At 39.1% G+C, this 22,347-nt stretch overlaps 1 protein-coding gene across 1 annotated transcript in view; it reads right to left on the bottom strand.

Moving 5' to 3' along the window:
- Positions 1 to 22,347, bottom strand: part of TAFA1 (TAFA chemokine like family member 1) — a 399,679-nt gene that overhangs the window by 8,651 nt on the left and 368,681 nt on the right. The window contains exon 3 of the mRNA XM_015814876.1: positions 1,250 to 1,374. Coding sequence (XP_015670362.1) covers positions 1,250 to 1,374 — 125 coding nt within the window. The remainder of the gene's footprint in view (positions 1 to 1,249; positions 1,375 to 22,347) is intronic.

Below are 22,347 nucleotides of genomic sequence, written 5' to 3'. Positions count from 1 at the left end.
CTATGAAAACTGAACTCTTTTTTTTAGTTTTTGCCATATATATATGAGCAAGGGGAGGGTTAATGGCCATGGGAATGTAGGCAAAGGAAGTGAGGAGGAGTTAGTCATGATGAACACAACGATTGACCGACCGGGACCTATTACAAGGTCTAGGAATCGGGTGCAGGCATTGGCTGGTGTATAAATGCTTTCTCCCATTGAATTATTTATGCCCTGATGATGTTGGTAGGAACCAATGAAAGCTAGGTCTCTTTTATTATCTTTTAAAATTTTAAAAATTTTAATGTTTTATTAAAACTTTTAATGATTTTAAATTTTCCTGGTGTTCACTTTTTGTTATTTATTAGTATGGATATACCCAGGGATCACTCATCTATTTTTAGTGTTATTTTTAATATGTGTGTGTGTGTGTGTGTGTGTGTGTGTGTGCAACAAAAAGATCGAAGCAGAATGTATTGCTCTTGGTAACTCCCACCTTAAAAAAATATATGGGTGGGACAGGAAGTGACAGTCTGCCAGTTTCTTTTGCAGTTGTTGAGAGATCTTAGAAATGGCTTCAACATGTCTGAACCACCGATGATCATATATAGTTGGCAAACAGGGCAAGTTATGGTCCTATGAGAGGATGACTCTATAGGTCCTACCATGCAAAGAGAACCAATGAATTCTTCTTCTTCTTTAGCAAATAGAGAATAACATGTGTTTTAATTCCATTTCTGAAAGTGTTCCAAATCAGGCTACTTTGGATCTTACCCAACATTATGGTGCACCCAAATTCCTGATGTTTGTAGTTAAAGCTCCCCAACGTGTTTTCACAGTATTGATTTCTATCTCTGACTAAGCATGGAACATTTGAGAAAGCCAGAAAGGAAAATGCTCTCATAAAAAGCAGGGGAAGAACGAACACACATGGTAGCCACTTCCATTTTGCACCAATATTATTGCAACCGATTAAACATATTTTGCTATGAGAGTGGCGTGGTAGCCTCACAATCAGGAGGTTGTGAGTTTGGTTCTAGGTAGCGGCAGATATTTCTCTCTCTCTCTGGGCGCAAAGAGGAAGTATTTGCTGTGAACTCCTTGTAGGTGTCAGGAAGGGCATCCAGCCAGTAAATGTTCAGCTCCATTCAGTCACCCCAACTCCACCCTGATGCAAGGGATTTCAGGGTTGTTAAAAGAAAAAAAAAGCATTTTGCTATGTGGACCTACAGTGTTGTAACATCCAGTGATAAGGAAAGCACAAACTTACTCTGGTGGTCTTGACTTTATTGCCAGTTGCACACATCCATCCTGAATTGTCAGGTAAAGTCTTGCATTCCTCACCCTCTAGGCAGGGCTCCATCTCACACCACCATTTCCCAATGACTATTGATGCTGAAAGAGAATGGACAAAGCATTTGTGAATGAACCTTGCTGCCTCCCACCAGTTTACTTTACTTCATCAGGAAGAGGCTTCCCAAATGAACAGAGCTCATTCAGTCCTGCATCAAATCCACATCCTTTAGTGAGGACTGAGTGCAGGCCTGGAATGCTCCAAGAGATGATAGGTCATCAGTCCACTAATGAGATAAAAAAAGAAGGTGTAAATGAGAACCTCAGAAGAGCCACAGGGTGGAAAAGGAACATAATCCACTCTGAGTGAAAAAGTAGGGACATGATAGCTCTTCGATCAAGCAGTGCAATTCAGTTCAGAGGACACCATGTATATGGATCACAGGCTTTGTAAACAGATTTATGTTTAGTTTATGTACCCTGCTGCTGTGAGAAACATCCTGTACATCATGAAAAATATCTCCCCCAGGCTCCCATCAATTCAGGAAATCTTTTTTTTATTCAGGTGAACATCCCTTGCAAGCATTCTAAAAGCATCCAAGGAGCTTTTGCAAAGTGGAAAGGTTGTCTGCTGAGGATGCTATAATTCTTGGTGAAGAGGTAAAATGAGCCCATGTAAGATGACCTCATAGCAGGAGATAAACATATGTGCCTCCTCGGATCCTTTGATATCTACCTTGATTGCACAAATAACACCTCCCAAGCTACCGGGTGCCTTGATACTCTAACCAGTGTTACAGGAGACATGCATTGTAGGAAAAAAAATGGTTGAAAATTGTATTATTTTATTGCAATACTTCGGAATATGAAAGCTCGCACTCTGTTATTACCATTTGCAATTCTGAGAGCAATCGAAATACGATAGTGTGGTATGAAAACTATGATACAATTTACAGCTTCTTTTGGGAACTAGATTCATTCTTTGCCAGTAATTCTTTGCTAGTATATTTTTATAAAATGAAAGGGGAGGGTGTTGTATTATTTTACAAGAAATACACTGACAAGAAATTGTTTCAAAATTGCTTGTATAGGGGAAGGTACAGTGGCCTAAATCTAAACAAGGACTATTTAACTCCAGATAAAGAAATCCAGGTTCTTTATGCATTTAGTTGATATACTGATGCCTACTGAATTCTTCTGCATATCCTGCTCCTCCCAATGCAAGGACAACATCCTTAAATGAAGTCTTGATGTCATCTTCAACCTCTGTGTAGCAAACCATGGAAACAGCTTCTACCCTGCACTCCATTTTTTTTCTGGTTCCATGTCAAAAGTACTGTTTTTCAACTCTGGCTGGCAAGAGTGGTGTTGCTCAGACTGTCTGCTATGCAGCAACTCATTAAAGGCAAGACCTCTGCTTCAGCAGGCTAACATTTGTCCACTGACTATACAGATCCTCCGTGCTTTTTTTCTAAAAAAAAAAAAAAGTGCCGGAACTCACACACGTCATACAACCGCCTTGCCTACCCTACAAGGTTCCATCCAAAAAAGGTGCCGGAACTCCATTCTGGGCATTCTATGAGAAAAAAAGCCCTGCAGATCCTGGTTCTCAATGGCTCTTCCTTTGCAATTAGTGCATCAGAGGGCAACAATCTTTGAATCAATGTAGAACAAGCTAATTTACAGAAGGCATTCAAAATCCAGGATCCAGGATCCCCAGGCCTCTTACTGACAAATATAAAGGTGATGGGAGGGGGGGAACTGCACATTCAACCTCCTCCCTCTTTCCTTTCCCAAAGATCACTCCCCTCCCCCAATGCTCTTGAACTGGAACATGTCCAAGATTCTTGGGCTTCTTGAAGCTTTTTTAAAGGAACATACAAATGGGACTGGGAGATCGTGATTGCATTCAATCTGTTGGACTATTTAGGATAAAATTGACAAGAACTTGCCAGGATTACTTTTATAACTTAAGAAAAAGAAACAGTAAAAACTGGAATGGACTAGTGAAAATCTCATTTTGAATAAGCAACTCTTAGACTGAGCATGAAGTTGGATTGGATGACCTCCAAGTTACTTTCCAATTGAATGCTTCTATGACTGCTGGATGCTGTTTGCTCATGAAAAAAGAAAGCAATTGGAACTTGCTTTCCTAAACGGGGGTGGGAAGGATAAAGAAACAGAGAAATCTACTAACTGGAGGTCATGTAACTGCTATCAAGACAGAGGACCTGGTCAGCATTATTGTCAAATCTTGAAAACCATACACTTATTCCTTAAACTGGCTTCAGTTCAGCTGATATCAGCATGGAAGGCAAGCAGTTTAAAGCTGATAAAAGAATAATTGTTTTAAAAAAATTAGTCACTTGTTTTCTACGGAGGTATTAATGTGGGTGATTGCCAAGAGAATTAGCCTGCAATAGCTCTAGCATTATGTATGTGTACATGGATATATATCTTAGTCTATAATATATTATCCTCATGTCTGTTTTATACTTTGTAATCTTCAGTTGGTTGGAATGGTGCATCACCATTTTTGAATCAATATACAATAGGCTAATTTACAGAATATGTCCAAAATCTAGGATCTGTGGCTCCTGTGGGACTGAAATTTGGCAAAGTTTTGGATGCCTCAGCACCATTACCCCTTCCAACTACATTTCCCAGAAACCCATAGGTTATATATCTCTACCTTCTTTCTCACCTCCCTCTGGCCTCTGTGCCTAAGTGGCTGGTAGCAAGGTCTCACAGGTGAGCAACCATTGGCTGCTTTGGAATTTGAAATCTCTTAATGGTGGTACCCAGTGAGGAAAGAACAAAGGAGCAACTTGGATGCCTGTTGTCAAGGTAGAAGTGGCTGGGGGGGGGTTTGCCAGTGGTTGATGAGTTAGCCCCCTTTTTCCCTGGAGGGAAGGGCTTCTTGAGGGCAGACTGGAATAGGGAGAGGGATGCATTTTGCCTCATCTGTGCTATCTTTGTTACCCTTCCCCTCCCCAAAACCAAGCATCAGTTCCATAGGTCAGCTGAGGCAGAAGCTTCACCAGGATCTCCTGAGAGTCACGAGGGGAAAGGAAATGGCGGAAGCCTATATTATATGTGGAAAGAAATCAGGCTCCCTCAGAGAGAGTGAGACCCCCTAGTTTCATTGTACTTGCCATGTTTTATTTTTTAATGTTTTGTTGATTTTTATTGTAATTTCTTTGTTGGACTGTTGTGAGCCAGCAGGAGTCATTGAGAGCCAGGTGATGTCATTATTGAATTACTGTTAAGTTGTTTACAATGATTTTGGCTGAGGGGATTGAAAATAATTTTGCAAAAAATTATTAATGAAGATCAATGTGGATTTTACCTAAAAGACAGTTAAGGGATAATATTAAAATGTGGTGGACATTTTGCAATATTTGGAGCAACATAATGAAAAGCAAGCTGCATTGATTTTCTCAGACACAGAGAAGGCTTTTGACAATTTCATCTGAGCTTTCCTGTTCAAGATCTTGGAAGAATTTTGGAGATAATGTTATAAAAAGGGTAAGATTGAATTACACACTTTCTGATTTACAGAAAGGACAAGTAATTGTTAATGAAGAAGTAACAAAAACTATCAGCATTTGCTGAAGATTTGGTACTGGTTTTGAATGCTCCATTAATGGGAATAGAATAGAAAATTCTATTCTATATTAATAGAAAAATTAAAAGAATGTGATATGCTAGCAGATTTTAAAATTAATAATCAGAACATGAAGATGTTAACAAAATATGAAAATAGATGCTCAGATAAAAGTGATGGAAAAAGCTGGTTTTAAAAGTGAGAAGAAATGAAATTTGGGGGTATTTCTATGACAAATATGAATTGTGTATTATTTTAAAGAATTTCTGTTAAGATATGAAATGAAATTAAAAAGGACATTGTAAAATGGGAGACACTACAATGGTCATTGGTGGGGAGAATTTCTGTGATAAAGATTAATATTCTGTTTCGTATGATCTTTTTGTTGCATACAATACCTGTTTTAATAACAAATGCACCATTTAAACCCTGGCTAAAAGATAATATCTAATTATGGCAAGGGAGCCACAAGTTAAATATACAATGTAACAGAATACAAAGGAAAGAAAAAAGAATGGGTTTACTTGATCTGACATTATATTTTGCAGCTTATTGTTTGATTTGGATGAAACAATGGGTATTGCTAAGAAATAAAAGACTTTTAGAGTTACGAGGACCTAACCTGAGACTTAAGTGGCATGGATGTGTGTTGTATGATAAACTCAAAGTTAATATACAGCAATTTTCAGAAATCTTTATGTTAGATGTGCCATAGTGAGAATATGGAATTGATATTAACCCAGGCTATGCCCAAAAACCCTTTTATGGTTGTCAGCAAAAGAGATATTTTATAGACAGAAATAATAGGAAACCATAAGTGGTTAACATATCATGAGATATTAAAAGTTGTTCAAGGAGAATTCAAAATAAAATGAAGAAAACAACTGATGACAGAGGACACACTCCTACTTCATCTTTCTTGAATGAGACAGAACTATGGATACCTAAAGTCGTTACAATATTTTCTTCATGTTCACTGTATGCTTATAAGGGAATAGCTTTATTTTAAAAAATAAAAAATAGCTTTATTTTTTATTATTTAAATAGATTCACTGGACAACTCCAGTGTATTGTTTGCTCTACATTTCAAACTGTCCCTCCCCCATGCCCTGCTTCTCTCCTACACACATATACAAAACCACTTGCTTCCTCTTGATAATTGGAAAGAAGCTACACAGGGAGATCGCTCAAAAACAACTGACTGAATAGGAAATGATCTCCCACTGGTGAATTGTGAAATGTCCATCCTGGACTATTAAGAAGCAATGGAATATTCAGATGCTGTAACAACATTTTACTAAACCAGATCACACGTAATGTACTAATCTGAATAGAATATGTTTAATGGAAATGGTGGTGAATTGTGTCTCTTCAAATCAGCTCTAAGCATGATGATGGAAGTTGAGGTCCAACATTAACACATTTGAATACTGGCTGCCTCAGCCCAGAAATGCATGTATGACTGTGTGCGCAGCACCTGTTAAGAATGTTCACAGATAATATAACTTCAAAAGGAAGAAAAGAGAAAATCCTCTGCAGAGTTTTCTTGTTATTTATGATAGCTGTACCTGAATGGAGCCAAATCCTATTATAGGTGAACTTGATTAAAACAGCAAACAAATAGTCAGGCATCTCATAAAACCTGCAGCTGGCACCTCACCTTTAACATAAACATTCCCTTGTGACAAGCAAAGGATACATTATAAATGCAGGCACATCAGCCCAGAAGACATCTTTAATAGAAATCTGAACAGGGCTACAGGTTATTCCTACAAATTAGATGGATAGGATAAATGTCAATTATACCGACAGAAGAAAAAACCAAAACAAACTTGTGGATGACAATGCCTGCAGGCTTGCAGTCTAATCCAATTTTTCAGCATCGAGGATGCCTGAGGTTGGATATCTTCTGCATCACAGGAATGGGGCTTATAGCTTTCCTAGGCAGAAGAAACTTGAGAAGATGTTGCCCAAGAAAATACAGGGGCGTTGTGATTAGATTTGAAACTGTTTTGAAGTAAACACCTGGTTTTTAGAAATAATGCCATATTTGAAAGTAGCTTCAAAAAGAAAGTGCCTCTAACAGAAGGATTTTGAATAAGTCCTTGTTATCAATGGTTTGTTCAAACTGGCTTGAAAAACTGACAGTCTTTAAAGAAAAAAGAAATCCAAACTTTTTCAAAACTGGTTATTTGTACCAATGTCTTAGTGTCAACTCTACAATGAGCCTGGCTGCAGCCATTTTTCCCCCTCATTCTAGGTTGCCACATAGAACGGAGGGAGGGGGGGATTGCCCAGGTGCTTCGCTAGTCAAAATAAACTTCTGTCCCATGGGAACTAAGGCCATCTACTGCTCCCATGAGCAGGGACTGGGCGTTGTATAAGAAAGCCTGCCAAATGAATATATTGGGAACATAATTGATTGCATAGTTTTGAGGATGGGACATTATACTTTGTAACTGGGTCATTTTTAGTTAGAAATTCAGACTTGGTTTCACTTTTGACCGTGCCAATACTTTGTAACCAATAAACATGTTCTTTGAGGAATTTCCAAGCCTCGGAGTTCTGTTTTACAGTATTTGTCTCTTTCAGTCGGAACCATGACACTTAGGACACATGTTACTTCTCCACTTAAAATATTGACTTGAGAACTAGTAACTGAATGATATCAATATCTTATTAAGCACCTGGTGTCTAGACAATATTTCAGTCTTAGATTGATATTTGGATATGGATTTATCTTGATGTGGATCCATAGACTTCATCCTGTTGGATATGGAGTGAGTAAAATATTTCACAGCTTTATTTTTCCCAGAATCTTACCATGCTTCCTAAAAGTTTACTCCATAGGATAGGAGAAATACGAACAATGCATGTGAAACTCTAAGAGAAAGAATAAATATGAGAAAATGATTTCTCCCAGTCTTCTCCCATTTGTGGAAGGACAACTCTTATGTCCAATTGATTCATAACAGAATATTTGAAATAAAATACCTGAGTCATATTGCCATTTAGCATGAATATACTGATCTGAGCTTTCGTCAATCAAATATTTCATCCCCTAAAACTGGTATGATCTTCAACTTACTTCCCATTCATAACACTGCTTTCAGTCCAGATTTTAAAATGATATGCAGGGCAGCTACAGTACATATATGCCAATTATATGCAATGATGCACATTATTCAAGTAAGATAACTTATTAATTTTATTTTTTAAATTGAAAATAGAGGACACAGAGAGTTTGAAAGATAGGAGATCAATAGGGTTTTTTTTTCCTGCCAATGAAGGATAGTTGAAAATCCACCTAAAGTTTAAAACTACCAGATTTTGACTGCAAAAATCCAGAATGGGTAGTGGTGGAAAAAAACACAACTTCTTGATATTACTTTGTTACCATCAAGTAGTCATTCAAGCTTATGCAGTCCATCAGAGATAATAATAGCGCCTTCAATCCTTCTCCATGGACTTTCATTCCAATCCATCTCACTCACATTTATTATTTCTAAAGGATTCATGCCACTCAGCTTTAGTAGATGGTAGCATCTAGCTAGGCTGCCTAATATAGGAAGCTAAGCAGGTTGAGTAATATTTGGATGAGGGAGGACCTGGGAATTCTAGGGTTTTAAACTAGATCGGGAAGATAAAATGCTTCCCAGAAAAAGGCAAGTTCCATAAAACTGCCAAGAAAACTGCATTTATGCAGTAATTAGGAGTTGAGCTTGACATGTGGGTATCTTTACATATAATTCCCCCCGGCACTACCTCTTCAAAATTGTGTTATATTTGACAATTTTCTAAAATATTTAAAGTAGCTTGTTGATATTAAAAGGTCATCATAATCTAATTTTTATTTATCTAATTGGGAATTGCTATAACCTCCCAAAGATGTTTTTTCATGAGGCAACTAGACTTTCTTGTTTGTCTTTGAAGACGTTTCACTTCTCATCCAAGAAGCTTCTTCAGCTCTGACTGTATGGAATGGAAAGATTTATACTCCTTGCAGACAACTGGTCATCATAACTTCCTTTTCTATTGCTATTCTTCCTTTTTATTTATCTAGAAATTAAAAAATGGCTTAACTGTCAATTATCCTGCAGCGGTTCTCAACCTATGAGTCGCGACCCCATTTGGGGTCGATCGACCATTTCACGGGGGTCGCCAAGCAAGGCTGTCCGCCATTTTTTTCCCCTTTTCTGGCGGGTGCCTTACCTCCCTTGAGCTGGGCCAGCTGGTGGTCGGCCTGCTCCGTCTCTGCCGCTTGCCAGCTACACCTCGGCCAGCGCAGGGGGCGGAACTACGTATGCGCGGCGCTCCCGGGCAGGGAAAGTCCTTGACTTACAACTGGTTGGGTAGTCCTTGACTTACGACTGGTTTAGTCCTCGACTTACGACCGGTTGGGGGTTGCGGCATTAAAAAGGTTGAGAACCACTGCTCTAAGGAATGAAACCTTATTCTTTAACCATTTTCAAAAATTGTACATTGTAGCAATAGCAATAGCACCACAATGTAAACAAGATGTTGAAACTCTCGAAAGAATGCAGAGAAGAGCAACAAAAATGATCAGGGGACTGGAGGCTAAAGCATATAATTCCTGGAATTAGGTATGTCTAGTTTAACGAAGAGAAGGACGAGGGGGGACATGATAGCAGTGTTCCAATATCTCAGGGGCTGCCACAAAGAAGAGGGAGCCAAGCTATTCTCCGAAGCACCTGAAGGCAAGACAAGAAGCAACAGATGGAAACTAATCAAAGAGAGAAGCAACTTAGAACTAAGGAGAAATTTCCTGACAGTTAGAACAATTAATCAGTGGAACAACCTGCCTCCAGAAGCGGTGAATGCTCCAACACTGGAAGTTTTTAAGAAGAGACTGGATGGCCATTTGTCTGAAATGGTGTAGAGTTTCCTGCCTGAGCATGAGGTTGGACTAGATGATCTCCAATGTCCCTTCCAACTTTATTCTTATTCTTATTATTTAGATTTATATATTGGTTCATGGTGCTTTACAGCCCTCTCTAAGTAGTTTACAGAGTCAACATATTGCCCCCAACAATCTGGTTCCTCATTTTACTAATCTTAGAAGGTGGAAGGCTGAGTAAACATTGAGCAAGTCAGGATTGAACTCCAGGCTGTGGGCAGAGTTAGCCTGCAATACTGCCTTTTAACCACTGCACCACTACTGCTCCAGAGCCATAGTGAGACTGCAAACATTTCTAAAATAGTTCCAGAATGTACTGTTTAAAATAGTATGCCAGTTTTGCTCTTCTTATTTGAGATGTCCTGTTACATCATTCTGTGTAACAATATACAAAGTATTACTGCCGGTCTCCTATTTCTAGCCATTAAAAAAAAAAGGAAGGCTAGTAGATGAACCGCTTGAAATATTAGTACAGAAAAAATTGCAAACCAGTTGTAGTATTTGGTGCAGTGCATTCCATTTTAATCTAATCCCCGCTACCGAAGGGCAAAATAAATGCCATTTCAATAGAGAACACATTTTAGCTGCTAAAAATGAGAAAGGAGTTTGTTAGCCTAATGAAAAGCTATCCATTTTGTCTTCTTCATTCAATAAATTCTGAGTTATTTTCTAAATGGATTAGATTAAAGAAAAATCTAAACTCCCTGGGACTGATTTTCGTCACTGATGGAGACTTTATATGAGGAAAATAATAATAATAAAAAAGCATAGGAATGGGTAAAGCATTTTGGAAGGCAGATTCTGGTCTATAAAAATTGGATGTTTAGAATGTTTATAACCCAGTCACTTATTTCTTTACTCTCCTCTCTAAATTTAATCAAAATTGAATAAGGGCATATAATGTGTTCTTATGACATACAGGTATACCTTCCTTATTTTATAACAATGTCATAGTGGGCAGAGTACTGGGAACTTCGAGATTCATGAAGAAAGTATAAATAGTATAATATAGCAACTGAAATACTATGCATTTCTCAGACAGAAATAATTTGCTCTGGGAGTTGTAAAGTTGGAATTGACAGCTTAGAAAAAGAAAATGGAAAATAAAAGATTTGGTATAGAAAAAAAAGCTGCATTAAAGAAACTGTAGATAATTCACACATATAGAACATAGAAAAATAGAGTTGGAAAGGATCTTGGAGGTCTTTTAGTACAACCTAGAACTAAGGAGAAACTTCCTGACAGTTAGAACAATTAACCAGTGGAACAACCTGCCTCCAGAAGCGGTGAATGCACCAACACTGGAAGTTTTTAAGAAGAAACTGGACAGCCATTTGTCCGAAATGGTATAGGATTTCCTGCCTGAGTAGGAGGTTGGACTAGATGACCTCCAAGGTCCCTTCCAACTTTATCATTATTATTATTATAACCTCCCGCTGAAGCAGGAGGCTCTATACCATTTCAGATAAATGGTTGTCCAGTCTCTTTTTGAAATCATCCAGTGATGGAGCATCCACAACTTCTGGAGGCAAGCTGTTCCATTGGTTGCTCTCACCATCAGGAAATATCTCCTTAGTTCTAGGTTGCTTCTCTCCTTTAGTTTCCATCCATTTCCATCCATTGTATATGCAGCTTCATGTTATGGCTTTAACCCCAGCTCCTGATGATGATGCTTGGACATGTGACATGTGACAATTCATAGCATGTTAGGTTTGCATCCAGAAAGGAAATACATACTCCAGAGGAAAGTTCTAGGACATGTTCTCTGAAGCAAACATGGAGTCCAAATGAAGGCTGGTTTAGATTGACTCTCAGAGTTAAATTTGACCCCTCCATAATTAGAATAATATGCCAATCTATGACTTGAGCAAAGGCATATTTTTAGCAGATGTTGGTCTTAGACATCATTGTGACAATCCTCAGTTTCCCCAGGGGTGCTGCAAGAACCTTTCTTTTCAGATGAATTGTAACAATGTATAATAGCCCTTTACAACTGTCCTTTGCACCCTTGAGCAGACTTTAAACAAATCTTTGCCATCCTCTTTTATTTTCATAGTTATTGCATCTTTTTTGAGGTCACTTTTCCTTGGTACTTGATTTCTTTAAATTGTTTTATACTTCTTCAGGTCTGTGTGTCTATTTTCCTTCAATAGTTATGTTTTTTTTGTTGAACGTATAATATGAAATTCTCTCTTTCATACCACCACCTATTTAATTATCCATTTATATCATTAACTCTTATACTAATCTACTTATTAAAGTATGAAACAAATTTACAGTAAAATTGCAACCACTGTAGAGTTACATCAGAACAGAGCAGATGTTTTTATAATAGGCTGATTATTAGAAAGAGGGGAAAACCTGTGAAGCTACGTTGATAGAAAGTGATATTGAGTATTGATAAACTTTGGGGCATTTTCATTTCAAACAGTGACCTCATTTTGAGATCTATGATGTTATTGTTGGACTTAGAATGCTCTAATATGTAATATTTGGGAAAGGAAGAGCAGGTTTTCAGAATGGAATGGGTGATCAGCGGATGAAAAACCACACACCAGTCAAGATTGGTTTTCAGTGAAAATATAAGCATTGTAATCTGTTGCTCAAGATACTCCCTTATGTCCTCTGATGTTAACAATTATGTATGAGAAGTCAACATGCTGAAAAACAGAACAGCAACCACTAGCATCACATTTATTTCCAAAAGTGCCTCTGGACTACAAAATTCCTATCACCACCATCATTTTGTGCATACAACTAGAGTTAAACTTCCCAAATGTGTCCATAGCCCAAAAGGATTTCTCAAGCTCAACTCCCTAGATTATTATTATTTTTTTAAAAAAATCTATGCATGCTATAAATGCATTTCCAGCCATGCTGATATGTAGATAAGAAAATAGTGTTTTTGATGTCACCCCAAAGGTGCTTTTTCAGGAGGCAACTGGACTTTCTTGGGGTTTTTTTGGGAGACATTTCATTTCTCATCCAAGAAGCTTCTTCAGCTCTGATCGGATGGTGGGGAATGGAAGGATTTATATTCCTTGCAGACAGCTGGTCATTTGCATTCTTTTAGAGAGTCGCTGAGGCCACCTGGAGGTTTATCTGTGTCCTCAGGGTCACCGGAGTAGTGCAAATGGTGGAGGCATTAGTGTGGAGGCTTCTTGGCTGCAGGATGCTTTCTGTGTCCCTTCACTGTTGAAGACAATGGATGGAAACTAATCAAGGAGAGAAGCAACCTAGAACTAAGGAGAAATTTCCTGACAGTTAGAACAATTAATCAGTGGAACAACCTACCTCCAGAAGTTGTGAATACTCCAACACAGGACATTTTTTAACAAGAGATTGGACAACCATTTGTCTGAAATGTTTTTCTGCCTGAGAAGGGGGTTGGACTAGAAGATCCTCCAAGGTTTCTTCCAGCTCTATTCTGATTGATTGAAATGGTTACAGAATATTGAAAGTGTCTAACTGTTCTACTTACTTGTTATAATTAGGGCAATATTGGGATTAATTGGGAGAGGACAGGAGGGGTAGACAGATGGTGATGGCATAGAGAAAAGGCAATGAAGAGAAGTAGTATGGCTTCAGCTACTTAATTCATGGTCGATCCAGACCTAAAGTAGATAAAAGTGTAGAATTGGCCAAAATGCCATGTTTTTAAATGGTCAAATATTTCTGGGAACCACTTATAGCAGGTGTGTCAAAGTGCCGGCCCATGGGCCAGTTGCATCATAGCGAAATCGCATCCACCCCATTGCCGGCAAGGCAAAAAAAGTCATGATACGTCGTGACATGTCACGTGACATTGCAAGTTTGACACCCCTGATTTATAGTATACATGGGCATTAATACCTTGAAGCATTGATGTAATGAAGATGGCCATATTGACCAGCATTTAGAAGAACATTCAATAGAGCAGTGGTTCTCAACCTGTGGGTCGGGACCCCATTTGGGGTCGATCGACCATTTGACGGGGGTCGCCAAGCAAGGCTGTCCGCCATTTTTTTTGTCCGCCATTTTTTTTGTCCGCCATTTTTTCCCCCTTTTCCGGTGGGTGCCTTACCTCCCTTGGGCTGGGCCAGCTGGTGGTCGGCCTGCTCCGTCTCTGCCGCTTGCCAGCTATGCCTCGGCTGGCGCAGGGGGCGGAACCATGCATGCGCGGCGCTCCCGGGCAGGGAAAGTCCTCGACTTACGACCGGTTGGGTAGTCCTCAACTTATGACCGGTTTAGTCCTCAACTTATGACCGGTTTAGTCCTCGACTTACGACCGGTTTAGTTTTCGACTTACGACCGGTTGGGGTCGCGGCATTAAAAAGGTTGAGAACCACTGCAATAGAGCTACCAGATCTGGGCTGCAAAATATAGATGGCCACTAGATGGCAGCAAACCACTAGAGTTTTCAAAGTCTATTTACTGCCATTTAATGGTAACCCCCAGTTTTACAATCTGCCAGCATTAGAATATTGAAACTGGTTTGTTATTCATTTTTAATACAGACGACTGTTTAATTCAAACGACTGTTTTGCATTTAATACTTGATGTGTTTAAAGAAAAGGAGGTAATGCCAGAGGTAATTTTGACTGCCAGACTGACTGTGACCCTAATGGTGCCTCAATGCCTGGAAATTATTTCCAAGAATGATAATCTGAGCACAATGAAAGGTATTAAGTCTTGGAGGCTTCTTTAGAAGATGCCCTGAAAGATTCAGTTTCATCCAATGTCAGGATTGTCCCTTTAAAATGCATAAATAAGTTTAATAAGTATACAGGAATAGAGCTAGTGACGTGTATGGAAAATTAAAATCCAGAAAGAAGAGAAGATGCAGCTAGCTGGATAGCAAAGTTACTATGAGGAAAATCAAATCTTTGGCAGCTGTTCATCTGAAAGTCTTAGGAACTTTTACAAAGAACAAGCAAACCACAAACTCTGCATCATGCCTTACAACATGCCACTATTTCTACCAGATGCACATTCATGGATGCAAAGTGGTGCATGGTATTATGGGAACGCAATGCACAGAGTTGATATCCATCATTCAAAATCACATTCTGATGAGAGTTAGATGCATGGCACATTTAAACCAGTTGCCTTCGACAAGTAGTGATCTTTTATTTTATTCAGTAATAAAGCACAATTTTAATAGTAGTTGGTCTGCCTAGGCAAAGCTGCTAATATTTTTTTCCTGGTCATCTGTGCCTTTAATTAGAAGCTTCCTATGAGAAATTCAGCCTCCTGAATTATTTTTGAAAATGGGTAGGAAATGGGTGATTAATTTACTCTTGTTCTATCATATGCTTGGGCATCACTGGGGAATTCCAGGACTGGGAGGAGGAGGAGGAGGAGGAGGAAGAGGAAGAGGAAGAGGAAGAGGTCTCACAAGAAGGCAATGGTAAATCATTTGCTTAGTGTCATGAATAAAATTGGATAGATGTGCTCATTTAATTGCCTGGGTCTGACTCAAGTGGGACCTTACCTTTACTTTATTTCTTAAATAGTCTTTCTTAAAGAATATCCACACTTGTGATTTACAGCATCATCCAATCATCCCTATGGTGATATAAAACCTGCCCAAATTAGTGATCTATTACTACAGGGATGGCTAGATGACAGTATAAATCACTAGCATGGATTAGCCTTTTAATTGGCTGGGTGTCAGATTTTCTTTGAGGAAGGAGGAAAGGCTGTAATTTCTTTTTCCTCTTTATTTTACAAAATTGTGATATACAGCATTCTTATTTACATCACCCAACCTAACTGACAATCATTTTTTAAAGTAAATGATAAAAATATGAAGAACGGTTGCAGGAACTGGGAATGTTTAGTCTAACAATAGACAGACTAGGGGTGACATGATAGCAGTCTACTAATATCTGAGGGGCTGTCACAGAGAGAAGGGGGTCAACTTTTTTTCCAAAGCATCAAAAGGCAAGACAAGAAGTAATGGATGCAAACAGGGGGTATAACCTCAAACTGGCAAGAGGGAAGTTCAAAAGTAACACTAGAAAGTATTTCTTTGCAGAAGAAACAGTGGAAGCTTGGAACCAACTTCTAGTGGAGGTAGTAGGTCAATCATCACTAACTGAGTTTAAACATGTTTTGGATAAACACATGTCTATCATCCAACATAAATTAAATAAACAAATAAAACAATTGATAGTTAAAAATAATAAATAAACCGAAGAGAAAACAAAAACAAACAAAAACCTCATAGGGCAGACTCGATGGACCCCTGGGTCTTTTTCTGCCATCAGATTTTCTATGTTTTTAATTTATCACAGAGATATCCAACCTAGAATTAAGGAGATATTTCCCGACAGTGAGATCAATTAATCAGTGAAACAGCTTGCCTTCAGAAGTTGTGGGTGCTCCCTCACTGGAGGTTTTTAAGAAGAGATTGGACAGTGTATGCAGATGACCTACAATATACCTTCAATATGTTTGGAGCTAGTCACCAAACACCAGTCACCAAGACCTCAGAAATTTCTGTGGAGAATTTCATAAATGGTAACTGAGCAACTGGAGGAGTTGCTCAGGAGCGCCCATTGTATTTCTGATTTCAGCATGGACCAGCATGGATGGCTGTTTGATCATATGCTTTCTCCAACCTCATATATCCTGTCAAAAAGCTACATGCCAGCCTGTGAGACACCAAGGCGAGTTAAGATCACAAACTGCACATCAATCTTCAGCATTATTAGTTAAAAGCATTGCAAGTATTGTAGAAGGTTTCCTTAAGGGGGCTGGGATTGCCTAGAATAAACAATACCGGGAGTTGGAATAGTGCAGCTCCCCCAAAATAGCCCCTCCAGAAATGCAAGCTTCCATCACCCCTACTAACTCATCATAATGACTGAGATGATAGGAGTAGCCAGGATTGCTAAGGATAGGCTAAAGTTTTGGATAACAGCAGACTAAATTTTATGGGACTCATGATACATCTGTGCCTGTACTATCTATTAACTTTATCTCTATCTATCTCTATGTATTGCTGCCATTGGGGGAGAGGTGGAGTTTTATGGGCTTTTATGCTGTTGATTTTTAAGATAACCCAGAGTCACCGGTGTGTGAATTGGGTGGGTATATAAATTAGTTTAATCTCTATCTCTAGCTCAATTTTTTTTAGAGGTTGCCCACTGTATGTTTAATTCATGCTGACATTCTACCTACATGAATTCTTTAATCTCAGAGCCCCCAGATTCTGTGGCATTTGTCAAAACTTTGACTGGATGTGATTGGCTTCAAATATGGCCTTTTCCTCCTTATGCTTCCTTTCCTTATGCTGACTACAGCACTTCGGTATTAGTAGCTGTCCATGAACTTTCTTCAGTCTCAGCTCTCTTTTTAGAAAACAGCCTACAGTTTATGGCAGGAGCATTTCTGCAGTTCATTCTAAATCTGCATTGAATGCAAATTGATGGATGTAGTTATGCGGCCTTGAAAATGACTCAGCTAATGAAGATTTCAACACTGGATGCAACAGTTACTAATGCCATGGATGTAAGAATTGATTAGGTTTTTCTCTAAAAGGCAGAGATCAATAGCAGCTGGCTTTTCTTATAACTTGATATAGCCAGTGCAACAATTAGGACAATACTCAGGTTATGAGATTAATTGGCAAAAGTCTCGTTTATTTCTTTTGGGATCTAATATATTAATAGATCAGTTTAAGAAGTTTGGTTTTATAATCTGCATGAAATATATAAAATAGTTACAATTATATATACCACCCTATATCTCAAAATATATGGAAATATATTAAATTCTACAGACAAGATGGTTATGGATGTGGGTTAAAGTTCCATTAATTCAGTGGAATAAGAATAACATTATTAAATGAATATTATTATTAAACTGATTTATAGAGAGGCATTCTGATGTTAATTCAAATAGGTATTTTATTCAGTTCAATAGATTGAGGACATTTGTATGGAAAGGTAGTCTTTCAAAAATATATCTGGATATTAATTTTCTCATCTATATTTTCTATGGGAAAATTGTGGAATTTGATCTTTTTAAAATGAATTCCACTGAGCATGAGAAATAGCTAATATTATGGCCCAGGTAGTCAAGGCAAGGCAGGCCTGGAGAGAGTTCTTTATTTCTCTTAATATTTTTTCCAGCCAGTGGCCCTCCAATAACTGGTAGGGCTCCAGCCCTCATGCTACCTTGAAGACAGCCACTCTCAGTCCCCCAAACAACAGCCCCTCTAGTACCAAGAAAGCCCACAGAGTAGAGCAGACTCACAGGGCAAAGTCCAGGGTTCCAAATCCAATCCACCAGGAAGAGTCCAGGCACAAGACAAGGCCAGTCCTCAGGACAAGAAACAGGTCCCAGAAAAGAAGCAGTTCCAAAGCCCCAGTGAAGCAAAGGCCAAACATAGGCCACAAGAGAAGAGCGAAGTCCCCCCCCCCCAAAAAAAATGCGAAGAGCAATCTTCCAAATGAGGCAAGGCAAACAGCAACAGGATGAGTAAAAGCTGGGGGAATGTAAGCCAAAACAAACAATTGTTCCTGGCAAAGGCTAACTGCCCACGGCTTCTCCTTAAGTTACTCTCCTCCAGATGTTTCTTGTGAGGAGGGGTTGGGAGACCCCCTCCCGAGTAGCCTTGCAGCCCTTCTCTGGGCTTGCCTATGCTCCACTCTCCTTGCCTTCGGATCAGTGGAGTACGCAGCTATTCCTCATCAGAGGAGATTGGCTGCCTATCAGCACCACTCCTGGTCAGCAGCCGATAGTCCCCTGTGACTGTGCAGGCAAGCAGCTCTCCTTCTGGTCGACCACCTGCCCCAATGCCTGAGGGGCCCAGGACAGCATTGTCCTCAGCCCCAGGTGTGCTTTCCCTGTCAGACAGTCCCAGCTCCAACTCCTCCTCCTCCTCCTCCTCCTCCTCCTCCTCCTCCTCTTCTTCTTCTTCTTCTTCTTCTTCTTCTTCTTCTTCTTCTTCTTCTTCTTCTTCTTCTTCTTCTTCTTCTTCTTCTTCTTCTTCTTCTTCTTCTTCTTCCTCTTCCTCTTCCTCTTCCTCTTCCTCTTCCTCTTCCTCTTCCTCCTCCTCCTCCTCCTCCTCCTCCTCCTCCTCACTGGCCTCTGAGGGGGCCATGACAGCTAAGATAATTATGCTGAAAGACTAGAAAAGCATTTCTATCTTGAATATAAAGGATTGAATTTGAGAAATGTATAGCAATTTTTTTTTGTAAAAAAAACTATTTTTCCTGCAAATCAAAATGATGCAGTATGTTTCCTTTGGCATACATTTCATAATATTTTGCAGGAATGTATAAATTGTTAAAGGTAATTTGCTGTCTATCTACTCATCTATCATCTTGAAGGAATCTCAGGAAAATAGAATCTGCTATGCCATATCAGCTATTTCCTGGTAAGCAGAGACACATTAGAACCTTTACTGAATGATAGAATCATAGAGCTAAAAAGGACCTCAGAGATCTTCTAGTCCAATCCCATGCTCAAGGCAGGAGCCTTATAACATCCCAGTCAAATGGCTGTCCAGTCTATTGTTGAAAACCTCCAGTGATGTAGCACCACAACCTCATGAGACAAGCTATTCCATTGATTAATTGTTCTCATAGTCAGAAAATTTCTCCTTACTTCTAGATTGGATCTCTCTTTAATAAACTTCCATCCATTAGTTCTTGTCCTGCCCTCTGGTACCTTAGAGAATAAGTCAACCTTCTCTTCTTTGTGACAGCTCCTCAACCATTGGAAGATAGTTTCCATGTCCCCTCTAATCCTCTCTTTGATTGGCTAGACATGTCTAGCTCCCTCAACCATTCATCAAATGATTTAGCTTCCACACCCTTTATCATCTTTGTTGCTCTTCTGCATACTATCCAGAGTCTCAACATCTTTTTTTTTTGTATTGTGTTGACCAGAACTGGATGCAGTATTCCAAATGTGGTGTCACCAGTGTGGTATAAAGCAACACTACCACTTCTCATTGTCTTGACACTATCCCTCTGTTTAGGCAGCCTAGAACTGCATTGGCTTTTTTGGCAATGCAAAGCACGTGAGAGGGAAGGGCAGTTGTAATTGGCATTCAGACCTTTCTTCTTTAGTTACTGTCTAATAAGAACACTTATCCCCTCCATCTCATTTAGGGGATACAACTCCATTATTATCTACCGAGAAGTTCTTTTTCCTATTCTCATTTACTATGTGGGGTTTTCCTTCATGTTTTAGCTGTGTACAGCTATGCCTATGAGAATTCCTCTCTCTTTTTCCATTCCATACCAAATAATTAACTTTGAAAAAAAGTGAAGATGTGATTGCCAATCATTTAATTGAGATGCCATAAGATCCTAAATTTTGCTCAGTATAATGGGGGAAACACTGCTGAAAAACCAATGTAATTCAAAGGCCAGACACTCCCACACATTTCTGTCAATAAAATCTGCTCTGCTTTCTTGATCTTGTTACAGAATCTCATAACACTGAGTGACCTCCATGTAGTAGTTCAACGAACCAGTCAGTCCTTAATAACTGTACAGCTTTTCAACCCTTTTAACTCTTACCTAGCTAGCTTGGTAGGAAGCTGACACCATACATCTTAATTTACTGAAGTGTCTGATTACAACAAAAACAAGAAAATGGAGCATAGGAGTAAAAGACCTGGTGAGATTTTATTTGGAATTGAACAGAAAACAACTTGCCCCCCTTTTTAAAGCTGATTATTACATTTGTATTCCTCCTTTACCTCTAACTAGGGTTCAGAATTACAATAAAATACCAAAATAATTTTTTAAAAAACAGAATGGAGCAGGAATTGATAAGAAAGTTATTGTTTTACATGCCTTACATATTAACATTAAATGCAGATATACATCCATTTATTTATCTGAACCTTGGTTAACTGCATAAATGTATATGATGATAATTACAGTCCAGGCTAGTTGATGTACACATCAACATTTAACTATGGCAGGAATAGAAATCAGTGCTCTGATTCCCCCCTTACCCCTTTACTAATTCTCATTCAGTTCGAGGCAAACAAAATTGTTTTCAATTTTCCTTTTTTTATTTTTTAAAAAAGAACATTTCTAGGGAAATCTTTATAGCTGTTGTGTGATATTCTTGCCCTTGCTCTTTAGTGATGAGAAGGCAAGAGTGTATATGAATGTGCTTTCTTCAATTGCACAATAATGTCTCCAGTCATCTGAAGCTTCCTGGCTTCCCATGCTTCGGGGAAATCCCTAGAAACAATATTCCAAGAGAATAGAGAGGATTTTTTTTTTCAGATTGAGAAGCGAGGGGGAATCAGGAGGATGATAGAATGACAGGAAGACAACAAACCTATTTCCAACAACACAGTAATCTCAAAGCACCAACAAGAAAAACTCTTAAGGAATTCTCAAGCACCTTGAGAATAATGTAACTCCCCCTCCTAAAGCAAAATACCCGTTTCTCAGGGAAAGAAACAACTCAGCATTACTGAAAGGAGAAAGGAAAATGGAAGTGACTTCACAGAGACATGTAGGGTTTTTGGTCACCATATCAGTGTTTTGCCATTGTCTTCTTCTGGGATGCTTCTCCACTCCAAAGTATTAGTTAGATCTGATCCTATTAGCCAGCTAAGGTAGTCCAGACAAGACACAGAGCAATGAATACCAGCTCTATCTTTATTGTAAGGTTGCATTAATAGAATCTTGCAAGTCAGATAGTATTTTTTCCTCCTTTCCTTTTATTTTCTGGAAAACTAGAGAAGGTCCCTTCTGAAATGCTTCCCATGTCCCTTATTTTCCCTGGACTGAGATATCTTTTAAATGCTGGTTGTCCAGTCTGTGTCTCTTTCTCCTGTCTCCCAAGGTCATTCCACATGCCATTACACCTACTTAGCTTCAAAGGCTAGACAACATCAGATAAATACTAGTGTTTGTATTACTGAGTTAATTTCTCCTCAACATAAACTTTTAACAGAACCATCCCCCTGTCTCTCTCCCTCCCTCTCTCCCTCTCCCTCTCCCTCTCCCTCTCCCTCTCCCTCTCCCTCTATCTCTATCTCTATCTCTATCTCTATCTCTATCTCTATCTCTATCTCTATCTCTATCTATCTATCTATCTATCTATCTATCTATCTATCTATCTATCTATCTATCTATCTATCTATCATCTATCTCCATCTCAGTCTCTATAATGAATATGACATCCTTTTCTTTTAATGAGAGGCCATCTGTAATTTTATCCTGCCATGCTGACCTCTGAACTGCAACTTGTAAGTAATTCATTTCCAAAGTAAATTCAAGTCCTTGTCCAAGACCATAGGGGAAAAAAAGCTGGCTAAATGAAATGGTATGTGAGAATGACCTTGGAAGTAGCCCAAAGAACAATTACATAAGAGAGCACATAGGGGACTTCCGGTGGCAGGCGATTTCGTCGGTCGCAGCTGTTTGCTGCCTCCCGCCTGTTTTGCGTAAAAGCCGGTTTGACAGCCAGCACCAGCTGTCAAACGGCTTGATACCTTTCCCCTGGGCATAAGGGGATAGGTGAGCTGCCCGGGGTAGGAGTTGAGTTCCCGAGTCGTCCTATATGGACGATGTAGGCG

Source organism: Protobothrops mucrosquamatus, unplaced genomic scaffold (genome assembly GCF_001527695.2).
Source record: "Protobothrops mucrosquamatus isolate PMUCROS unplaced genomic scaffold, P.Mucros_1.0 scaffold290, whole genome shotgun sequence".
NCBI classification, from domain to species: Eukaryota; Metazoa; Chordata; class Lepidosauria; order Squamata; family Viperidae; genus Protobothrops; species Protobothrops mucrosquamatus.
Note: the sequence above shows the minus strand (reverse complement) of the source record. Positions and strands in the feature narration are given on the sequence as shown.